A 24,674-nucleotide genomic window follows, 5' to 3' on the forward strand; every position below is an offset into this window, starting at 1 on the left:
AGCAAGTCTGCTTACTCATTATCACAGTCTGTTGATGTGATACTAAACAATCTTGGACTCTGTAGTTATGGGACATACAATTATGAAATCAGCTTTTAACATTAACGATGCATGGGAATAATCAGCATTGTATCGTGTTTTAGATCTTTTTTAGATTCTATTTCACAGCTGAGAGGCTTCAAACAGCTCTAATAGAATGTGATTACAAGAGTAAGCTCTTTGTAGCTACTGTAACAGCGGTTTTCTCCTGACGCCGGGCTGCGGTTTCATGACATAGGCTCGAGGACAGCGGAAAGAGTGCGACTGGCTCCGGGTTCCTCCGCACCATCAGACTCTGCGATGGTCTCCCCCAGCGTGGTTCTAATCAGGCCTGAGCCCAGACAAAGGCACCAGGAAGGCACCCACTCTCTCAACTACCACTGATCTCAACCCTGCACATTAGTCCACACAGGGATCAGAGCACAGACAGCACTTTAAAAGGGGTTTTAGTGGGATTGATGCTAACTCTCTCCCGCCTTTGATTTCACACCATTTGATCTGTGATATATTGTTCCGTAACAAAGGTTCACAGTTTGCAGGCGGATGCAGCTGTTCCTACCCCTAATAAATAAAAGTGTGTTTTTTTTCTCCCTCCTGGCACTCACAAACTCGCTGTAATCCAGCTATCTAGATCAGATAAGCGTGATGGGGCTACCTGTGCGAGGTGGTGTTTGACAGGTGCAAGGGGAAGCTGATTGAGATAATCCAAGAATAGGTTCAATGCAAATACAGATACAAGATGAGGGTGAGGATAGATGGATGCATGAAAAAGATGGATGAGTGAATACATTCCCATGTATCACACTGCGACTCCGAGATTATGATCATCACAACCAATAGACTGCCAAGGTCAGCAGGAAGTATAAATCATCTTTTTTTCCCTTTTGGTTGAAGGCAACATATATTCCTGTCGTTCTCAGAGCTATTGTTTGTGGTATTATTAGGATTATTACTTCACGCTGCTGTTATGTAACAGTTGTTTTCATTATCAATTAATCTGACAGTTAGTTTAATAATTTGATGGTTTGCGTCAGAAAGAGTGAAAAAAGGCTGTTATTTTATTCATTTTAATAACAGCCCAAGCCCCTGAAGCCCAAGTTGACATCCTGAAATTGCATGTTTTGCCTGCTCAGACTAAAACCCAAAGATATTCAGTTTACATTCATCCAAAAAAAGGGAGAAAAGCAACATTTAGGAACCAGAGAGTGCTTGACATCTTTTCTTTAGAAATAGCTTAAATGAGAAATCAATCATCGAATAGTTGCTGATTAGTTTTTAAATAATGTTCAATCTTGTAAGACATTTGAAAAAAGATACCCACTTCAAAAGGAAGCACGGAGATGATTAATAAAACGCTTCTCGTTTCCTCGTCCGTTCGTTTGCATGGGCGCGGATGCTTATCTGTGCTTCTGTGTTTGCTAACATCATTGTGTTCTCCACAGCAGAGCTAAACGCAGCTGGGACCCAGAGAACTGAGATCACGTTCAGATCAGCTGATGATTAATTAGACGTATATGTCATCAGCGCAAATCCACAGTGGGCCATCAGCATTTGTTCGTTTTTGACTGGAGCTCGAGTTGAATTTCCAGTCAGCCGTCCTGTCGTCGTCCTGCCACGGGGCAGCGCGAGCGGAGGAAACAAACAGTCGAGCGTGTTTCCGAAAGAAGTCATTTCTAGATTTAAAGTTAAACATTTGATCTTTTTTTTGCCTCAGCCGACCCCGGTGTCTTATCTGTGGGGATTTTAAATTGGTAGTAATACGCCTCAGCCATGTTATCCCTGTCTTTCCACAAACACAGTTAACCTCTCGGGGGAGTCGTGCGCATAGTGTTAAAATGTTTGATTGAACCAAATTTACAAAAAAAAAAAAAGAATGAACTCAGCATATTCAGGCCCCCTGATGGTCTGAGGCCTCTGAATTTCTGCCTGACCTGGCACTTAAAAGGTAAGGAGCTGCTTTGTTTTATCAATAAGACCTTGTTTTCATGGCTGGTCACCACCCCAGCAAACCAATCAATGGGGCATGCTCTGCTATCGCTGTGAGAGAAATGAAAAATAAACCCCAGATAATCCTTCAGTTAAAAGGTTACTCAGGGCGATAAAAGCTATTTTGTTAATTTATTTACTCTCTGCACTGGAGAGATAAAGAAAAGGAACAATTAGGGAATTCTAGGTGAGAGATTTTAAAAGGGCAATGACATTGGGTTAATATTTTATAAGGCCTGATTGGCAGAGACCTGGAGAGGCCTTTTGTTTACACAAGCCCCAGACGGAATGATTCACTCGCTTGTTTTGGCCGACTGGGCGGAAATGGAATAAATATCTTCATCCTTACCTTTTAGAAACGTCAAACAAAAGACTGAGATAAAAGGTTAATGGCTCAATCATAACCACCAGGAAATAATATTATGCTCTTTCTCTGCAAACCGGAGTCGCTATTGACATAATCAGGTTGAATTCCTAAAGATATCCGAAGATGGGAGGTGCAGATGATTTCTGTGTGTAACTGAATCCACTGAGGGAGTGTGCTCACTTGGGCTAAACATTACATTTGTGGTTTCAATTGATTTATAACAGATCATAATCACTGCATTAACGGCGTTCTGGGTAATAAGATCTCAGTCACTGCTTCCGTCGACAGAAAAGAGTCTGATAGTGAGATGTCAGAATTTTGCCACGAGATCAAAAACCGTCCTGATATCTCATGCGATATTATACCTCTTATTATACCTATCACCTCGTGTTGGCTTCCTGTAAACGGGGTGAGAACGTGAATTTAATTATTGTGCTTTTATTGCATTGTACCGCTGAAATTGGACTCGTGTGGAGTGTATTGTTGGGCCCCGTGTAATCTGATTGCCTGCGCAGTGTAGTGTGTTGGATAGTATCAGGTTCCAGCCGACTCTGCTGGGTCAACACACGGCCGGGCCATTAAAGGAAGTCTGGTTCAGGGAAAGTTCACCGCTATTTTCTTTTCACCATGGTAGCGAAACAAAAAAGAGAGAATAGATGTGTAACATATTTGTGGCCCCAACCCAAAGCTGGTGGGGCCTATTTTGTTTCCTTAATTGAAGCCAGAGATATGAAGGCCCTGACTGTCTTTAGTATAAATATAAATAAAGCAGGGAGCAAAATTCTTTCATGATTGACCTCCAATACAGAAATAATATTGTCCAAATAAGTCCAACTTTAAAAGCCAGAGGTTCTTATTTTCCCAAACATTTTAAGGTGGAGAAGAGAAAATGGGAAAAAAAAAGAAAAAGAAAAAAAAGGTCGGGAAAGATTAGAAAAGACAACAGCGGATAAGACATGAGAAGTACCAACATTCCAATCATAAATCCAGTTGTGCTGTCTTTTTTGTGCAATAATGGCCTAGTTTGGAGCAGTTTCTGTGCCAGGCTATTTAGGGAATCAGCATCTGCTGCTTGATAAATAGCCTGGCTCTTTTGTTTGAGGCCAGGTTGAGTTCCTCTCTGGACCCGGCGTATTAGCCTGGATGGCTCTGACCACAGCAGATCTGCAGTGGTGTTAGCACGCAAGCCTCAGCTGTGGCATTTCGAGGAGCTAAATTACATATTGCTAAGAGACATTACGGGCAAACTAAACGAATGACAAGGCTGGGAAAACGTGTGATAAAAGAGGGAAATAGTCACGGCACACATGCTGCTTCTGTGGATTTAAACACCTACTCTGCCATAAGAAAAGGAGACAATAACCTTCATTTCAGAGAGGCTTTCCTGCTGCTCGGAGGTTCCTCAGTTCAAAGCTGCTGTTCAGTTGGCGTATTGCTTTCATGGCTAGTCAGTGTTATTTGTGTGCAGAGAGTAGCTGAAATGCTATCCCTTTAAACACACAGACAGATTCCCTTGCAGCCTATCTAAACATTACCTTTACTTAACTGGGTCTTTGTACCTGGGTTCACATCCTTTGACATGATCTAAGGTTGATGTGACATTTTTTTGTCCATTTCAGGCCCTTTTTGCTTTTAGTATTGTTGGTAAAAAAAAAGCCTTTTACCCATCACATACCCTCTATTGAGGTCTTTCATAAATAATTCAGCCAGAGTACAAGTGAAAGTGATGACAGCAAAACTGTGTGCGATCTCTCCCTCTCATAAGATCAAAGAGGTGCTTCTATAGAAATAGGAATTACATTTCCAGACGTTCCTAGGTTGAGCCGGCACTCATTTCTCTTTCTGCCTCTCTCCATCTCCCTCTCTCTCTCTCTCTCTATCTCTCCCTCTCCGATCCTCCTCTCACTTGCTGTCATTCGCTTTCTCTCTTGCTACTTCTTTCTGTCACGTTTGTATTTTCCCTCCAAAGGGACACAGTTGGGTGAAGGTCTGCTTTTAGTCCTAAAACCTCCAGAGCCGGTATATGAGAGAGTCAGCACATTCAGACAGATAGAGCGAGTGCACTCTATTAGCAGGACTGAGGTAAATAAACCTCACAAGACACGGCTGAATAAATTCAACTACTAAGGCTGTGTAGTATCTGAACTAAAACACTGCATCACTCTGTAGATGCTGCCTTTGGGAAATGTAGTGAAATGTACTGTAACACAAACAGCCTCATATACTGTACTGGTTGATAAAGTCCAGAATGAGCCTTAAAAACATCTCATCAGTTGGTTACGTTGATTTAATTTTAAACATTTGTCGGTCATAAACACCTCGTAAACTTAAAAAAAAAAAAAAAGAAAAGAAAAAAACGTAAGTCAGTAATCATCACTTAACAAAGATTCAAATCATGACGCAGTGATACTGAAATAGCATTTTGTGATTGTTGTGACCACAGTAACGTATCATGCCACCAGCAGTAATTAGCATAATTAGCATTAAGATATATATTTGTGGAGACATTTTGCTCCACAGTAGACAAAAGAAGTTACACCTGAGAATAAACTTGACATCACTGTGTAAGCATGTTGGCGCCCCCCCCCCACCCCCACCCAGACCTTATTAACAGAATAAAAAAGTGGACTTGAACGCAGCCTTGTAAAGGGGCCGGACAGAGGCTCAGCCAACACGTCGCAGGTTCGATTTCCGACCCTGTCCTGTTTGTCCTCCCACAGTTTCGGCACGCTGCGGAAACCCTTTGGTGTTTTTAAGATGGATTAAAGTCAGTTCATATTAGAGAGGACTTAGTATCCTGGTAAAGCTAAAAAATGTATGTGAAATTATGTATGAAGCCAATATGTCACCTGTGTCAAGTCACCATAATTCATCTTCAGCTCAGACATCCAGCTCCTTGTTCATAAAGAATATACCTATATAGGATTTTGGCCTCCTCATTATGTGCTCATTGAATTTTTTTTTTTTTTTTTTTTCACCCTGTAGGTTTTTCTTTGTTGCTATAAGCTAGCAAAGCAGGTATTGATTGCAACTCAAAGCTGTATTAATAAGTGAATGAGTAAGATGTGTGGAGAGTCAGGGGTGTATCTGCTTTGAAGGCCTTTTCTCCTCCACAGTAAGGTGGCACAGTCATTTATCACGGCTGGATCTGTGCCCCTCGTTTGGTGTAATAAAACTCCCCCATCAGAACCGTCCAACAGGTCTGAATCACTCTGTCACACCACCTTCCAGCTAAGGCACGCATTAAATCAAGCAAGCAGAACATTTCCTAAGGCAGCCATTGCCTTTTAATTTCCTGAAGAACCTTAAAATATCATTCATTACCAGAACTACACATATTTGGTTTTTAAAAGTCTCATAAATCAATAGTGGCCTGACTGCAATAATTATAACAAGTTAACATGTAATTTCCAGGCCGAGGGCCGCGCACTGGATTTTAGCATATGCAAACGAGGCAATTCAAATAGTGTGGGGATATTAATACGGAGGAACAGGTAACGAGGTACGGGTTATGAATTATGCATCAAAAAGTGGTTGATCTTCAATAAAGGAAATGAATTCACCGTGTAATCTAATTAGTTATGGAAGTCTATTATGTTGAGCTGCAGAAAGCAACTGTCCTTGAAAAGAAATTTATTTACAGTACATGTTAGCTATTTGGAATGGAATTGCATTCTGGAGTGCTTCAAATGTTAACACCCCCCCCCACCCACCCACACCACTCCTCCTCCCTCTGCCAGTCTCCTCCTCGCCTCTCACCCGCGTTCTCCTCCTTCTCTGTGCCTGGTGTTTTAGCTCCAGACCCGGCCGGCCTCCGAAGAGGACCCAGAGCGTGACATCACCGGAGAACCCCCACATCATGCCCCACTCAGTCCCTGGCCTCATGTCCCCTGGCATGATACCACCCACAGGTATGGTTTGGCCTTAGTCTGCGGCGCTCTGTCATTGTTGCTAAGGCTCTGATTCACTCTGTCTGGGTCTTTTCTATCTCTCTCTCTCTCTCTCTTTCTGTCACACACACTCATAAGCACACACACACACACACACACACACACACACCCTCCCCACCAGTGGCCTCCCCGCAGCTTGTCCTCGAAATGGCAGCCAGTCCAAAGTGACACATGCACCCAACCACCAGACACCAGCCGCTCACTCGTTTACCAAAAACAGATCCTCTGCTCAACGCCCGGAAACCAAGAGGGGGAGAATAAATTGGAGTGGAGATCTTTTCTCTCAGATTATTCCAGTAGATGTTGCATTTTGCCTTGAGTGCATTCTAATTAGTGCGATTAAATCCACTCCACTGGTATATGTACATAGGCAGTGGTGATGCTAAAGCAAGCTTATCGCCACAAGAATCAACAACAACCGTTTGTGCCCTAACTTACCCCTGGGCCAAGTCTTATTGCAACTAATGCTTTTGTTCTATTTGTGGCTGGCTTCATTGTGACTGCTTTGATGTTGGTGGCTCTAAGTGCTCTGATTTGCATATTCTGCTCTCCTTCTTGATATAGTATGTCTTTAATGATATTGTACCATCCAGCAGAGCTCTTTGAATGCTCATTCAGTGTACAGTGCACATTATATTTGACCAACTATTAACTGGAGTACATTACAAAGAGATAAAACACCACAGCTGCTTTTCCACGCTAAACCTCAGTGTCTAACAGTTTTAACAGACTTGTAATTATCCCACCTCACGTGTTTTTTTTTCCATCTCTGTAAAAACAGTCTGGAAGTGTGTTTTTTCTCCTCTCTCTCTCTTTTTCTCCAAGAGGCAGCAAAGCAGCGTCTATGAAGCGTTTGAAACCCAATATTAAACACAGATTGGGCCATCCTTGTGATTCAGTACAATAGAGGCTCACAGGCTGCTGCTTTGAACTCTGGGAATAGGGTGAGGTCACTGGCTATCTGCGCCGCAGCACAGAAGGCGAACTTAAAGGCCGAAGTGAACACAGAGAAGGACAATGATGAGAAAGACCCGTGTTATTTAGTGGAACATAAAGCAACAGAAAAGCCTTTTGATATCATCCCCTTTAAGCCCAGAGGGACTCTATGATCTTGACATTTTAGTCAGGGTATTCAGGGGGCAGAGATAAAGTAATTGAGGTTTTTGGTCTTCTCATAACTGCCTTAAGCTTCCTAACTGTGGCGAGACAGAACTTTCCCATCAGTTTCTGTGTTATGATTAAACCGTTTATTGTTTCGATTATAGTATTAAGCATTAAACGTCAAGGAATTTACAGATTTTGACAGATTAATAATTCAGTATAATTGACCACACATAAGTTAGCATCTAAGGAGGCGACTAATTGATCTCCCTGTCATGTCCAAATATCCTGATTGATGATAAAAAAGCGATACTGAGAAACTGTCTTAAATAGTTACACTATCATGTCATGTCATATTAGTTCATTTTTCAGATGAGTTAGCGCCTGCACACACAGGCAGAATGCGGGCAGACGGCTTTTCCCGAGGCTTCACCAATCCTCCAGGACTCCACAAAAAGCCACTGTGCCGTTTAATTTGGGCTGCAGAGAGAAAGCGAAACACTCCACGAAATGTTTAGTTCACACAGTAGCACGTCATTTCTCTCCTGGTGGTACGTTTGCACATTCGTCTGTGCCGGTGCTTCTTCCTCAGCTCCTTACTACTCAGGAGCGGCTGAATGGAGCTCGAATTTGCCCAAAGGTCTCACCTGATGATGGATACAGCGAGTGTTTGAATGATCTAATCTCATAGCCTTAGTGGGCAGCGTGACGTGACAGGGCCAATTCTTCACTCGATTTACTCTGTTTTAGGGATTTTGTTTGCTGTGATTTCTTCATGTAATCAGCCTTTTTTCTCTCCATCACAGCAGTGCAGAAATCTGAATGTTTGAGTAATCGTGACGTGAGTGTTTCCCCCATCCACCAACACCACCCCCCGACACTCCCTCCAGGTGACCGCCCCAGGGGTTGTCAGTTAGATTACAGAAGTGGAATTTTTTTGGATATTAGATGTAGACATTAGACATTGGCTCAAATCATATTAGATTCAAATCAATGACCACATTCAGCACAGTGGAAAGATGTCTGCTTCACACTCTAACAGGACCAGAGAGGCCTATGTGAAACACATTGTTAACATATGTATCTTTGCCCTTGACACCAGTTCCATTTAGAAAAGGACATCTTAATATGCTTAGGTTTCCATTTAAGGAAATACCCACATATGTGTGTGAAAGCACATGTGTGTATGTGTGAGTGTCTGAATGTGTGCGTTCATGCCCCCTGGGGGGGAGGAGGGTTTGCGCTGGAGCCTTTCCAGTTGCTGATGCATTACAGGCAGATTGGCCCCCAAATCGGATTATTTGCTGTGGACTGACACCACACTGAGATGACATCTCCTTTAAAGTGGAGAGGGCCTCCACTCACACTCTGGCCACTACTTAAGCAGCAGCTTCAATATAATTCATTTATGTCCTGGATATGGCTTCAACCTTTTGAATAACGCAAGAGTACTGCATTTACCATTAGAGAAATGAATGTCACCTACATCTAACCAGGGTGCATCCTGTACTTTACTGATAAAAACAATATTTTCTAATGCTGTCTGGCTCTGGCTTACAGCACAAGTGTGTGTGTGCGTGGATCCCGGTGCCTCAGAGAGCTGGTTCTTCATACAAGTACTGTAGGTGGAGACACATTGTAATATTTATGTTCTTTTGATGTACAATTAGCACGTCAGCTTCTAGAGTGGATCATCTAATCCGGTGCCACTTCAAGCCGCTTTAAAATAGATCCAGTATGCACCAGGTAATTTAGTGTCAGTTCTTTGTGTCGCTGCCCCTCCTCTTTCAGTCCGCCGCTTGTCATAAGGTTAGCGCGCTGTGTAATTGATACTAAATTTGTCATGATGTGGATAGCACAGTTCAAGTGGTGCAGTGTACCTAAGAGTCGCGTTGTTCCCAACCCCAGTTTGTCATTGCTGCGCTGCCACCAGTCCATGCATAAAATTAGGCGGCCATGCTCATTGACATGGAGTGTCTCTTCCCTACTTATCCTGCTTGCCCGATAAATAAAGTGTGTTTTCATTGTTGCCCATGGTGCCGTCCCTAACAGAGACAGCACAGAAACACAACAGATAAGCTCTGGTTATTTTCCTTTTTTTTTGTAATCGCTGCTAGAGAAAGTCATAAAAGTCAGTCTTTTGTGTACTGATGTGAAGTTAATCTGATTTTAATTTAATTATACGAGTTAGTTGCGGAGGGCACAGGCATTGGGGTGTTTGTTGTAAGAATGTTCTGACATTGGCGCAGGTATGGGGCAGCTAGCATGTTAATTAATGATGAAGATCCTGACAATATGCAGAGGCATGACAGCGTTAAGCCAGTCGGCTGCTGCTTCCTTTGCATATTAATAGATCCTTCATTATTATTTAATATGACAGCTGCTCCAAGGGCTACCATCAGACCTTGTCTCTGTTATTTGCTGTTTTGTGCTCCCCATGTGACAGTGCCATGCTATTCTCTATTTGTTGAAATGTTCCCTTTTCTGTTCTCTGACTGCTATGGCTCTCTACATGCGGCCGGGATGCGCTGTTTGTTTGGTGCTCAGGAGGATTGTGACTTGCCCACGTGTCTATATAAGAAGTCTGAATCTAAAGGTGACTTTGAAAGAATATATGAGGCTGGATTGTTTTGTTTGCATAGTAATGAATGCAGATTAGCACTGAGTGGGATTGGTCTTGTTGACGTTTAGACTTCTAGTGGCTTAATAGACTTGTTGCTGGGCGCCAACGTCGCCCTGGCTTCCTTATTACATCCACTCTATTGAGGTGTGTGTTATGTGGATATGACAATTGATCTGGTGAAATGAAACAATTATCAGAACAAAGATTTTGTTTTATGGAGAGTGTCACTTAGTCAAAGACAGGCTGGAGGATGGAGCAGAATGATAAATGAAAAATGGAAACGTGATCATTTCATCTGTTTCAAATCCATTTTTTTTAGCCTTTATGTACTCAGTGCATATTTGACCAAAACTTGTGGATCCTGGATTCATTCCCTTTTTTTTCTTTCTTTTGTTCTTACATAGTCCAGTGTACCTCAGGATGCACAGGCTGCAGTGCAATAAACCACAGTGTTCTCACAAGCGAAGTTAGAGAGCATCAGAAAGCACCACTGCGGCACTCCTTTGAGCGGCACCTGATTTGTGGGGGGAATTTATCACACAAACAGCCCAGAGGTGATTTCAATATTTACTCGGCAGTCTGTTCTGCATACGTCTCATTTGGAAAACAGTTGACTCTTGCCCATTATACACAAATGAAGGCTGACCTTCAGACTGGGCAGAGGCCACATTCATTATGTGGAGAAGTATCACCTTCTTATGAGGCAATGGCGCTTTTCTCTCTCCCCCCCCCCCCCCCCCCCCCCCCCCCCGCTCTGCCCATGCATATTGAACAGCAGCCAGGGCCCATTGCAAACGAGAGGGCCCTCGCTGACATGATGTATACTGTACGTCAATATGGTCCTGATGTATTTTAAGATGCAAACAAGACTTTAAATTATATGCACCTCCATGTCAGTGGCTCAGAGTGACTCTCGCCATCTGCCTATCAGCTGGGGATGAGAGGAGAGGGTGCCCAGGCCGGTATGTTCTTGCGCGCGTGTTTGTCGGCGTGTGTTTGTGCCTGTGTGTGCGCGCATGCTCGCATGTATCTGTTTGAGCCACATGTTCGATTTCTACCTCCCCTTGTACTTGTGTCTCCCTTCAGATGCATGGCTAATAGCTGCTCTTGAGTCCCATCACGGCGATGTGACAGCTTAGTGATGATAAACGCAGACGTTGCCTTGTTCGGCGTCAAACGTAAAGCAAACCTGCATATCCAGCATAAGCAGCCCCTGTAGAAGGGCAGGTGATCTACCGTATTGTGGATATGAGTGATTCCACTAATAGGTACATATCGTCTTCTCTCCTTGCATCTTTGATTTTGTTGCTGGGGTTGGCAAGAGGAGTTGTGGGACTCTCCTGAGACACACCAGGCCTAGAGGAGCTTTAGCACTATCTGTCCCTGCTGTTTGAGACCAGCCTCATGAATAAAGATTTCAGTCACGTTCAACACACCAGAACCCTGGAAATACCACAATGACAAACCAATGCTTTATGATCTCTGCAGTGTGCTCAGCATATGTATGTCTATAATCTCAGGCTTACTATATCAATCATATCAAGCCCATTTTGATCGAGGCAGACGGCCACGTCAGATATTGCTATTCCAGTATAGAGTCAGAGATGGCAGTGGAAATGTGAATGATCATTTCAAATGTGATGTCAATAGTCATTTAGTCTGCACATGAAAACCGCAGCCTCGGGCACGAGGAGAATCCATGTCAAATTCTCAGAGATGTTGGGCATGTTGTTAGTGATATGCATGCTAAACAATGTGTTATAATTGCTCTATTGTAAGAAACAGGGCGATCATTTGTGCAACCTATATTACAGAATGCAGACGTAAAACATAACTTTTTACTTTTTCTGTGAACTGTTTTACATGTTTTCTAGACAGTAAAAAACAAACAAACATTAGTCTTTTAATGTCGTAAAAACAAAAGCATCACATTATATTATAATCTGTCCCCACTTTTTGAAGATTTTAGGTGCCCATATGACCATTGGGATCTTTTTGCCTATTGCCTCATTAGTTTCCTGTAAATGTAATAGTGAATATGCTGAGTTGCGTAGATTCCTTCACAGTTTTTATGGTCTGTATTGCTTATGTTTATTTATTTAGGAATTCACATTAATTCACATGAGGTCCATCGTGTAAATGTGCTACATTAAGTCCTACGAGCTCATTTTCAACTGCAGATCCTGACAGGTTGATGGCATCTAAAAAGCAATAAAAACAAAACATACAAGAGCACATTTCATTGTCACACGTGGCCCTCCAAGTATTTAATACACTCGAAGCCATTTCTAAGTGTTAAAGAACAAAAAGAACTTGAATCCTTGACTGTTCGATGACTGGCCTTGACTCTCAAAAGAGTCCTGTCATTATGTGACACTACAGTACATACAGTAGCTGTGAAGAATTTGAATAGCAATGTTAGCCATTATTCAGGCCGGTGCAATGTGCTGAATACATTAGAAGGTATCATTGAAATCCACTCGATGAGAAGATTTTTAAGACACAGTTCTGTCTGTATTTGTTGGCATATTGAACCTGTCTTAGCTTCTGTCTCGCTTTTTCTCTTCCTGAACCATCTGGTGTCACACTGTATAACCATGCCTTTATTATATACACACGTACTTTGTGTATTATAAGTTGTACACACAAAATGCTTGCATCATGCACTATTATCTTGACTGCATCTGTTCCTATCAAGGTACAAATACATCAATATAGTGGCAAGGAATACCAGAGTCAGTGAAACATTCATAAAAATCATATGCTGCCACACACACAGGGATCCATCCCATCAGTATGATAACCTGCTGTGAAGATATCCTGTCAGAAGATGAAAAACCAAGCTGTGATCTCATGGGCGCTTATTCCCCATAGTGTATAAAATTATTCATTGTTTTATTATTTCAAAAGTCTTTTTTCTTTGCTGTTTTTCATGCACCGGGGCAGGTTTTTGAAAGGTTTTGCAGGTGCAGTGGCTCAGCCCCAGCAGACATGTAGTGGTCTGTAAGCGCTCTGTCTCCTCTGCCTCCTCTCTCCAGGCCTGACAGCGGCGGCGGCAGCAGCTGCCAACGCAGCCATCGCAGAGGCCATGAAGGTCAAGAAGATCAAGCTGGAGGCGATGAGCAGCTACCACAGCAACGCCAACCACCATGGGGCCGACGGAGAGAATGGAGACCTCAGCTCCAGCGTCGGTGAGGATCCCCGTCACACACGCTGTCACAGACACGTTCACACTCACATAAACGGAGGACAAATGGACGCTGCAGAATGTTTTATGTGCCTGCACAGGCGCAGACACACACGTATGGATTTACATACTTCATCACCATTTTGACACACAGTCTCCTCCAAGACCGCAAATCATTCATGTGCTATTTTAATAATAGATATAAAAAATGTTTAGCTGCATCTGCAACGACAAACAAAAAAAAGATTGACTGGTTAGCTGGGGTTTGTTGAGGAAATGATCGTTAGCGCCACCTATGGACAGAATATCATTAAATTTAGCAAAATTGCGAGTAAACGTGTGTGCCTGTCAGCTAATTTGTTGTGCTGAAGGGTTCAGGCAGTTTTTGTTGATTAGCCCACCCACAAGGAATTGGCAGCTGGAAACTGGCAATTGAAAAATAGTTGCGCCTATCATAAAACAAATACGTTTTTTTCAAGGCATGTGCAAATGTTTAATGTGCCAACTTCAATGAGTTGATGAAACATCTTCTAGTAGTGTGGGAAAAGCTCCTTTTTCATCTCATTTAGAAAGGGGACAACGGATGTGTCATGGATTCGTCCAGAAAGAAATACATTTACTTCTGCTGGTTCAATAGTTTTGAGGAAAAGTGATTTAATTTGGCACACGGTCACACTGTTTCTCCGGATCACATCCAAAACCTTATAGCGTGTTCCTTTATGCGTCCCCTGCCTTTCCACCAAGTTTTATTGAAATGCGTTTAGTACTTTTTGATATATTACTTAAATAACAGCCTCATAAGTCTACAGGACCAACAAAGGAAAAGCTCTTTGCAGAGATAGTAAATAACACCAAACATACAGCTTGACTTAAACCAAAGAGTGCATGACTGTCTCCACTATGCTGCTGTTTTCTTAATAAAATGGTAAAATATTGCTTTTGTTCAGCGTGTGTGAAGTGTAAATATTCACCTTTGTGAGGTAAGTCTTGTTTTGTCCTGAAATGTTCCACTTTTTTTTGCCGAAAGAAAAAACTTCCAGTAACTTCTTCTTAATCGCTAAATGAAAGTGTGAACACAGTTTCCCAAAGCTATCCGCTTCTAACAAGGTCTAATTGAATTGCTCTGAGAGCATTGGTTTTTCACTATGTGCCATTTCAATTAATTATTAGCCCCAAAATGCAGAAGGATTTTCATAATATCGCAGAGAACCACTTAGTGCATTAAGGAGAATGATAATGTATGTTAGTGCGGATTCATGAGCCCTTTCCAAATTATAAACCAAATGTAATCCCCGTAGCTTTGGTTCTAAACGGAGGTTTTGATTCACTTACTGTAATAAATGGCTCGACTCCTGAATACATTTCATCAGTAATACTTGACACCACGGAGCTTATGGTGTGCGAGATGAAAACAGGATGTGTTTCTAAGCAGATTTAACAATGCAAAATGCATAAAGTGTGAGGTCATCACTCCAAGAGAATGGAGTATGTTAAGAAAAAAAAAAAAGAATATGAGCCTACGAGGTCACGGAAATAAAGATAAATGTGAGTACCAACAGCAAGGCTATGGCAGTGGAGCTAATAAGAAACTGTTTTATCTTTTTACAATTTAAATTGTAACCTTGAGCCCACAGCCAGCCACACAGGCTCCCAGTAGAATCATAATTCTGGCAAGGGGGAGCAGCTCTAGGTGTGGGTGCATGGGCCACAGCATTAGCTCTCTGAGTGAAATATATGGCAGTGACGCCTCTCGGCCCCATCCACAATCAATTGGATTCTTTTCCTTTAATATTTACTCGCAGCGATGAGATGCTCGTCTGCATGGTGATGAACAGTCTGCCACTGGCGTTTGAAGGTGACCTGTCAGTGAGTATGGACAAATCTCTCGCTCGCAGAAATGTAGAAAATAAATCATTAGGGGCAGGCAGTCAGACAGGGGCCTCTCTCTCTCCCTCACTCTCCTCGGATTTAAATCAGCTCAGATTTATGATTTGAATTAATGCTTCGTTTGGTCAAAGGAATGGTCGCAGAGACAAATGATGTTTGGTACTGAAACCATCCTAATATTGATTACTGGGTGTCGCAGCAATCTCTTGTTTATATCAAGCACTCTGCTGTGACAGGGTGGCCAGCAGGAGTCATCCTGATAATACGCCGGAGAAATATGGCCTGCTCAGGCACCGCGGGGCCATGAAACACAGCTAGCAGCATGCTGCCTTCTTCTTCATTCCCCTCACATGTTTATTTTTAATGAAGGCCTTTTGTAATCGCACTAAAAAATATGAAATGACTTAAGAGAAAGCCCCGTTGCGGGATTATTTAACGTTCCAAAAGTGTCTCACTCTGGCCTGCTTTTCGCAAACTATTTTGGAGTGTGAATGCCTAATATGTCCAGCTCTCAGGCCTGTTATCCAATAGCAATCCAAACATATAAATCACTTGACTGATATAGCATGGAGTGGGCAGGAGGGGAACTGTATTTGGCTGTAGCTCTGTTGGGACTGGACTGACTGTTGTTCCCACTGCTGCTAGGGGATGACTTCATGTTGTTTTTAAGAGACCCAGAGCACAGCTGCTCTGAGGAAACGGACTGGAGTTTTCTAATCATCCAGCTTAAACTAAGACTCAACAAACAGATGTGTTTACTCACACAAATGATGTTGCCGACCATGATAGGAATTGATATGATAATGAGCGTGCTTCTGATAATACCACTAAGGACACAGATCCATTTAATCAGAAAGAGCTACTACATAAACCCATTGAAAAAATCCTCCTCGGCCTAAAATACAGGTGCCTCATCTCAGTGTTTGTCTGAAGCAGATCTTTGTGAAGCGCTTAAAGCAAAGCAAAGCAGAGGCAGCCAGTGAAGGACACTCTGTTCTGTTTGTAGAGTCGGATTGCCTGTCGCTGTCTTTGTGTTGATGTAAATTGAACAGGCTAATATTTCTCCCTCGCATTAAATATTCATCACAATTAGACCTTCCTGTTTGCATCAATGTTATTAATTATGAGGGAAAAAACAGCCAGTTCAACTCTCAGCTAAAATAACCAAACATCCTGAGTGAGAGAAAGAAATAGATATGTTTGTCGGACGGAGACGGATGAAAAGATGAGAGCCGTGGTGATGGAGTGTCAGGAAAATGTAAAAAGAGAAAGAGAGTTGCGTGGGGGTGTCTTTCTGTCTTTGATTTTCCCCTCACACTGTTTAGTTGGGCAGAGGGAGCCCTCTCAAAGCACAATGTGGATTGTTCCTGCGCCTCTCAGGAAATGCCACAATTACAGATCACAGACCAAGCAAAACACGTGTGGCGCTGGGCCTTGAGGGGGATAAACAGCCCGCCATTCCCTCCCAGTGCATTGACCCCAGCCACAACCTTCATTACTGGGAGAGAAAATATTGTCAGCTGCCCACTAACAAACACCTGCCAATTTCAAGAGAAAGAATTGCTTTTTTCCAGCCGCGGAAGGAAAATAAAGTGTTTCGTAGACCTGCAGAAAAGGTGTGGGAAGAAAAGATAAGGCGCCGTTCACCCTTGTCCTCTCTTCTCTCTCTTTTTTTGAGTTTGTCTCACTTACTTCTCCGTCTTTTGCCCTCTGTCTCTCTTTGGCCACTGGGTGCTGCCCTGCCACTCATCTGACTCCTCACCACACAGCTCTAATGGAGCTGAAATCCTGTTTGTAATTAGATATGGGAATTCCACTGTCATCAGCCAGATGATGCCGCGACAACACCGACCAAGTAACTCGCAGACAGACAGAGCCGCGGCGAAAGGAGGAGACGTGACGACCGCTGCTAACGGTCGGATTCGGCCGAACAGTTTGAATCGATCCTAAACCTGTGACACCACACCTAAGCTGCATAAGCAGTTTTATTCTACACACACTACTTCAGAACCTGAAAGCCCTTTGTCTCACATCTGTGGCTTCGGTCCAGGCTGCCTGCGCCCAACAGGGAGTGGAGAGCCACATGCTAGGCTGAGGCCGGACGGATGGTGACAGGTACCTGGAGTGTTGCCTGACTGAGAGCCGCGAGAAGAGGTTCTGGGTGAGATGATGAGGAGGCATCATTCTCTCTTCCCAGGGTCATCAGGCTAATTTCTGCAAGCCCCACCCTCACGCTCGTATGTTTGCGTGTGTGCGTTAGCGTGTGCGCGTGTGTGCATGCTCGCGTGAGAGAGAAAGAGGGGGCCTTGGCCCCTGAGAGCGCTCTGTGAGGAGACCACAGCTGTACACTCCCAGCAGCTAATTGGTCCTTATCTAGCTGTCCCATTCATCTTCATTTTTTACCAATTACTGAGCATTATCTGTGTTCTCAGTTGGGTATGGGACTTAATCCTTTTTGGTTAAGCTGGTGCTACAGCTTGCAAATTTCAAATGGAGACGGGGAGGAGGGTGTCGGAGGGGGGTGGTGGAGGGAAAGGTGGTGGGGAAGGGGAGGGGGGGGCAAAAGTCATAGCAAAAACAAACTCTGAAACTTCCCATCATCCTTCACTGGCAGGAAGCAATCAATGAACAATGACATCACACGAAGGAGAGAGAGGAAAAAATGGAAGGGATCAATTATTGGCGTTATAATTCAAGTCCTTGTTTGCAAACGTTGCAGCCTCATCGATTAGGCTGTTCTTGTTGCACTCACCATTATTGACTTGTTAAAACCATATTTTCTCATCATCAGTGGTTTTACGTTTGCGGTCACACAGATAACAACGCTTTAAGGGGCCGTCATTAATTATTTAAGATGTATTCATTTTAAAGCACAGCGAGTCCAAATCATCCTGTTTGCTCTACAAACAATACAAATATAGTACATTGCTTATCCAGAAGGTACATCAAGACACTGCAATCTGGGGCAGTTAGCCTTAATTTTCTGAGATCAATGCATAACTAGGCTCCTCTCTATATGGGGTCCGTGCTTGGCCATGCTGCAGAGCTGAGTGGAGTCAGCCTGGAGACCACGCACTAATTACTGGAGTGTTTACTGCTCTGCTGGATAGCATTTGTACCATTTTGGATCATATCAGTGAGTCAATGTGTTCTGCGCTCGACAGATAAATAAGACATTAAGATGAGAGTGTGTTTGAATGAAATTACAGTGGAAAAAATGATAGTCATCAATTATAAAATAAACAGGAGCCTGAAATGGGTAAAATTAACAGCCGCACACGTATATATACTTACAGAACACACTGGCATGCGTGGCAGCAGACACAGACAGTCATGCACACAAAAGCAGGACACATATAGAGACACTGCTCCTGCACTTTGATAGGGATCTGTTTGGTCACACTCTCTGCGCCAGCTGTCAGCCCAGCTCCACTGCTGCGATTTAATTAGTCTGTTTATGTCCTTTCTAATAATAAAGCTCTCTGGGTGGAAGGACACATCCAACTAGCTAGCTGCGTGCTCCAACCTGCTAGCTGTGCTAGTGCTGGTGGCCCAGCACAGCTAAATGTGGGCCATGATGGAGGATGGTGGCTACTTCCTGCTCCTCTAGACAGAACAATGGCCCTCAGGCTCAGATCTAGTATCACCCCCTACTCAATCCTAACCTTAACCATTAGGGGATAAAGCACATACTGACCTGATATGAGTGTCTAGGGGCAACTTCATCCATCTTCCTCTCTAGCTCTCTTGTGGGAGCTTTTGTCAGCCGAAGCTCTAGAGAGAGACTAGATTGTAGCCATGGGCTGAATGGAATTCATTTCACGAACATATCATAACACCTCTTTCGCTGTGACAGATTATTGTCTTGTCTGATTTATGCAATTACAATACGGGTTGTTTGGATTTCCTTTAGTCTGATGTTAAGGCTGCGCCGGACAAAACAGTGTCCGTTAAAGCTGCGACTGCTGGGGAAGAGGGGAGCAGTGGCAGTAACTGAATCAGACACACTGAGCGAGACAAGAGAGTGGCAGAGTAGACAGACAGCCTTCCAGCCTGAGTAAAGAGCTTGATGGGTCTCTGTCTCTCTCTTGGGCTTTGGCCCTCACCATCTCTCTATTAGTCTGCCAGGCTCATGGGAGCCAGGTGACAGATAAGTGAAGAACGACACACACATTTTAATAGACATTTCAAAAGATAAACCTGATAATCATTTCTCTTTTTAATGAAGTCTAATGTCCTCGTTCTAATTCCAGTTGCGTCGGCTGTTAAGCATCAGCGTAATACTTGAATATGCATGATTGGGAAATTGTGAGGCACACTGATGTAGCTACAAAATACACAAACGCAGACAACTGCAGAAATAGATTACAATAACAGGGGGAATTGATTAAACATTATTTCTGTAATGATCCATATCAAGTTCTATCATCTTTGAGTGGCAGCGGAGTTGCAGCCTTACGGAGAGGAATAGACACAACACGCTAGACAGACCTACTGTCACGGAAATATTTGTTTGATTGTCTCTTGCGGTTAGTTCACAATAGCAGAAGCAGAGCTATAAAAAACAACTGACCAGTCGACTTGTCATCCCTCATCAACATTAGGCCTCATTCTTCATTAATTGGATAGATTAATTTGGAGCGCTTTGATGCGGGGGTGATGCATGCGTTCGGCTGTCCCCTCCTCACTATTCTCTGTCAGGTTGAATTTAGCCAGGGAAGGGGCTGACCTTTGAAAGTGAAGAGATCAACACAATTTGAAAAGACAATGTCACTTGGTGTAAATGTGATACGTGTAATAAATGACATTCAACCTTTCAGTGATGATGAGCTTTCGCAGGTTGGAGTAATGTGAAATATGCGCGGCGTGTAATTGCATAGAATGTGGAGTAGTTTGCACATAGACAGCTAAGATGGTGCAGCATTAGAGCCTGGATATCATGTGCTCTCTTTTCACCATGATTATGTCTAAGAGGAAACATTAGCATACAGTAATAATATTGCCGTGTACACAGGAGCATAATGACAGAACAGTGATGAACAACAAAATGATCTCTTTTTGCTGTGATTACCATGTAAAAATGGTCCGCTATGCCGCAGGCGGGGGGAGAATCAAAGAGCATTTGCGCGATCCAAATAGTTGGTTCTGTTCCACGGAAGCACTCTGCCGTTCGCCTCGACCGAAAGGTGTTTCTTCTCAATTATGATATGGGAACCCTCATCCGAATAGAGCTATCAGCCACAGTGAGCCCAGACATCTTCACCATCACACAGCCTCTCCTCTGGGACCAAGATAAAGCGGGAGAGAGTGAGCAAGTTCAAACAACGTTAAGGAATTTCACAATCTCAGTGTGTCCTTCGCGGTGTGAACAAACACAGGAAGGTATTTCTTGATGAGTTGTGTTTAGAATCGCTCACAAAATAATTGAATTAACCTCAGCGTAATGTTTATGTTTTATTTTTTTATTTTATCCATGTACTTAAATGTAACTCAATCCATACTAACAACATGTTTTGGACTGCAGTGATGAAATAAAACTCACGTGTTACAGTTCACCTTGAACTCATTAGCACTGCTGTAAACTGGAAGCTATAGACTGCATTACTGATTTTCTCTCACGAGGTGATTGTAATGGAGGAAATGAGAGCATGGGTGGTAGTGATGCTAATTTTGTAATTAAAACGGATGATCTGATGACCACATGCAAACTGATCCCCCCCACCCCCCACCCCCCCCCACACCCAACCGAGGTGATATGACGGCAGAGTGGGCCGTGATTGATAACGCTCGTCAATATATTTCATTTCAGAAGCCTTAGTCAAATGACAACTGGTTGTCATTGACTGAAAGCAATCTTTTTAAAAGGGGAGCCTTTGCTAAGTATCAGATGAAAATGATTCCTCTGTCTGCTTGGGTGTCACTGTCTGTAGGAGCTTTATTGATTGGGCTTGAATATATTGCAGCCGCAGTAGTAACAGCTGCTAGTAATATCTCTCCTCTCCTTCTGCTCTCCTCTTCTGCTTGCAGCACTTTCTGTGCCGCGGCTTATTGTCAGCGATCAGATGTTGGTGCTCTCATGCCGTTGCTGCGTATTCATCAAGAGTGATGTGTGACAAATGTAAAGTGAACCCGGTTCCGACCCAAATTAAACAAGCCAACAGCATTTGCTAATGTGTCCTGAAGGCCTGGCTGTCCTGGCCACCCCCAGCCATGTGCATGATTGCGTTAACTAAACCCACCATTGTCTCCCCCCCCTACTCTATACGCTCTGTGTTATCAAGCACAAGGATGTTGGCATTGGTTGGTAAAGGTCATTTACTGTAATGAGATTTGCCACATGCAAGCATATGGCTTGATTATTGCCCTGTTCGTTAACATTTTCAGCAAAGAGACAAATAGACAGCTAAAACCGGGGCTGGTGCGGGTGGGGGCGATGGCGATGGCGAAACGTGTTTAGCATTTTCTCTTCAAAGATAGCAAGAACTTTTTTTTTTCCACAACAGATCTGCCACGGAGATGATTGATCTTTCAATTTTCATAAGGAATGCGTGCCATTAGAGGCAAGGATTTAAATTATCCTATAAAAGTTGCCTTCCTTAGATTTTGTACACTTAAAGGACAAACACCTCTGTCTGTCTCCTTGATAATTTCTACCACATGTTACACTCCAGTGGTTTGGGTAGGGAAGCAATTATGTTACCTCATCAAACCAGAAATGTTTTCTTATCATGCTTTCTCCTACATTACATTACATTAGGCATCTTGGCAAGAAATCTTTGCCCACCTGAATCATTGGGAAGTGTATCTCTTCACTCTGGCATGCTAAACACATTGTGTTTGTTGATGTGAATTAGATTGAAATGTGTCCAATCATCGCAGCTCTTGGAACGTAAAAAAGATATTGTTTGCATGTGTTTTTATGTCTGGCTGACTCCATGTGTGTACGTGCCCATGCAGCAGTATCTATACGCTATCATAGTGTGTGTTGCTGAGTGTGTTTATATGTTTACCTCTCCTTGTTACCGCGAGATGCATTCTTTTTATGTGTCCGTTTGTGTGTGTGTGTGCGTATGAGAGCGTACAGCAGGTATTTAACAAAGGCAAGATGTTTGCTTTATTATCAACATTAACTGCATAAACACAAAAGGCTTCAAAGTTTCATTCAATGACACTGAGGGGCTGTGGGTGGCTACATCAAAGCTCAATACCTTCCTCTCTCCCCCCATTTTAATGAGAAACAGGACTCACCAGCCTTGACTGAACCTGCCATCTGCGTGTGTCTGTTTTTTCCTTGTTTGCATGTGTGTGTGTGTGTGTGTGTGTGTGTGTGTGTGCGCGCGAATGTGGAAGCAGTTGTGTTTCCGTGCATATGTAAGCATGTGCTTGTGCTGTGTAAAGTGGCACCATGATGCCAGGCAACATATTTATAGAGGCTGTGTCGTATGTTTGATCTAATGGCCGTGAGGCTCCCCTCCATCTCACGTGGCAGACGTGGCTTCTGATTCTGGAGGAGATTAACAGTTATGGTAAAGATGAATAGCTGATTAGTGCTATGGAAAGACCTCTGAATGTCTTGCCGCATGACAGACACTTTGTCATGAGCCATTCATTTCCTTTTGGGACTGGTGTGCGAACCCTCGATACGACCACAACAAATACTCTCCATGTGTGTGCGCCGCCGTCTCACCTTTGTTTGAGAAATACATACACGACATGGGGGCATTTTACAAGCGCAATTAGGAGGAAAACCGAGATTGTTTTGCAGCGGCGGGCTGCATATGCATTGTGCAGTGAGTCAGTTCATTTAGCTGCTTGACTGGAATGGTCCTGTTCAGTTTGACGGATCAGAAGAGGAAAAAATATCTCAACGCCATGAAAACCAAAGGCTTAGCGCTGAGCAAATCAGCCCTTTGTCTTGTTCAATTCAAATCAAAGGATAACCAGGAATGTTTGTTTGACAACAGCATTTACAATGCATTGTTCTGAAGCCCAGAGCCTCCCAAACAAAGACAGATAGGCTTTAAACAAGTCATTTAATTAGCACCGGATCCCCAGCTTTGGCTGCGCCAACCAATTATACATTCCTGAGGCATGTGCAGGTCCTATTTCACAGGAGCGAGAGGCAGATCCTCTCCAGCCTGTCTCTTACAGTACATCTCTCCCCTTCCATTTAAGAGAAGGTAAATAGCCCAGACAGACAGCTTCATTAGCCAGCGTCTGAAGAGCGCGGGCCGATTGTCGCTTAAATAGTGCGCTTTTACTGCAGGCCCAACCGGCGACCTCCGATCAATTACAGCTGACATTATTGTTTGTCGGGAGCTTTTTTCCTGGACAGAGGGAGTAAAAAACGAGATCAGGCCTGAGCTTTGGCTGGAAATGTAATCTTCCCCCTCTCTTTGGTTCTTTTGCTCCACAAACAATAAATCATTCAGTTGAAGAGATAATAAAGTGCCAAGTAGGAGCTAGTTTAATTTTTGTCAGGGGAAATCTGTCCACAACAGAGTTAAGGGTAAGGGGCTGGCTGCTACCTCCATACCATTTTCAATGACAATGGCTTAGTTCCTTTTTTTCTTATTTTCCTCTGTAGGGTTAGACGGCCAGAAAGGCTGAAGTCCTGTTTGGATGAAGATTAACTGCTGCACAAATCACTGCAGGTTATCATTTCTGTCATCAAAATAAATTACTGCTCTGTTTTTAATCATTTTAAAACATTCAACATTCAATCTTTTTTCGGTGTGATTCTTTTAAGTATCTGACCTACCGTCAGCCGTGCCGTTTGGTTCTGATGTAACAGCTTTTTAATCATGTTGTTACCAAGGGCTGTTTTAATTCATTCAATTCATCCTCCATGATTCAGATCTTTGCTTATCCATGCGTGAACTCCCGAGCACTGCAGCACATAATAGCTGAGCTGTTTATATTGGTATTAAGTGATTTGTAGTTTTAATGATGGTAAATAGGAGTTCACCTTTGCAGGTCCCTTAGGCTTACTTCAGGTAAATTACTCCAAATGCATTGTTTATGCCCTTCGGAGTGGGGGGGGGGAGCTAGTGGGAATTCACCTCTCATCAAGTCTGAACTTCTGTATCAGAGATAAACACAAACTGACAAATATGTTGCTAACGGTTTGCCCACTGGAATATCTACACAATATCTAGGTGATTAATGAGGCCGACTAATGCTTGTTGATTCTGTTTTTGGAAAAGAAAAATGCCAAAATAACTGTGTGTTATTGTTACCAAGTTGCAAATTGTTCAGGATTATGACCTACAGTTACTTGTGATCCTTTTATTTAGCGAGAATAAATGTAGCAAATGGGGAGAAATTGCATATGAATGAGGCGAAGAACACTTAGCCGTCTGGCAAAAATGCCAGATTCCTTGAATAAACCAATATCCTCCTCACCTGGCTCCTTTCAGCAACAAATAAAGGGATTTGGTGGACCCTTGTTGGTCTGTGGCACATTCCCTTACAGTGGCCTGAATGGGCCTTTATGGGAGAAACACCGCTTTGGGATGGGGTGACATGAAAGGG

The 24,674-nt window shown here is 43.2% G+C and overlaps 1 protein-coding gene across 2 annotated transcripts in view; it reads left to right on the forward strand.

Moving 5' to 3' along the window:
- The window catches only part of dachd (dachshund d), a 90,415-nt gene that overhangs the window by 40,585 nt on the left and 25,156 nt on the right, over positions 1–24,674 (forward strand). For both annotated transcript variants that reach the window (XM_076747099.1, XM_076747098.1), the window contains exons 2-3: positions 6,188–6,303; positions 13,105–13,257. In XM_076747099.1, coding sequence (XP_076603214.1) covers positions 6,188–6,303; positions 13,105–13,257 — 269 coding nt within the window. The remainder of the gene's footprint in view (positions 1–6,187; positions 6,304–13,104; positions 13,258–24,674) is intronic.

The sequence above is a fragment of the Chaetodon auriga genome, chromosome 13, assembly GCF_051107435.1.
Source record: "Chaetodon auriga isolate fChaAug3 chromosome 13, fChaAug3.hap1, whole genome shotgun sequence".
NCBI classification, from domain to species: domain Eukaryota; kingdom Metazoa; phylum Chordata; class Actinopteri; order Chaetodontiformes; family Chaetodontidae; genus Chaetodon; species Chaetodon auriga.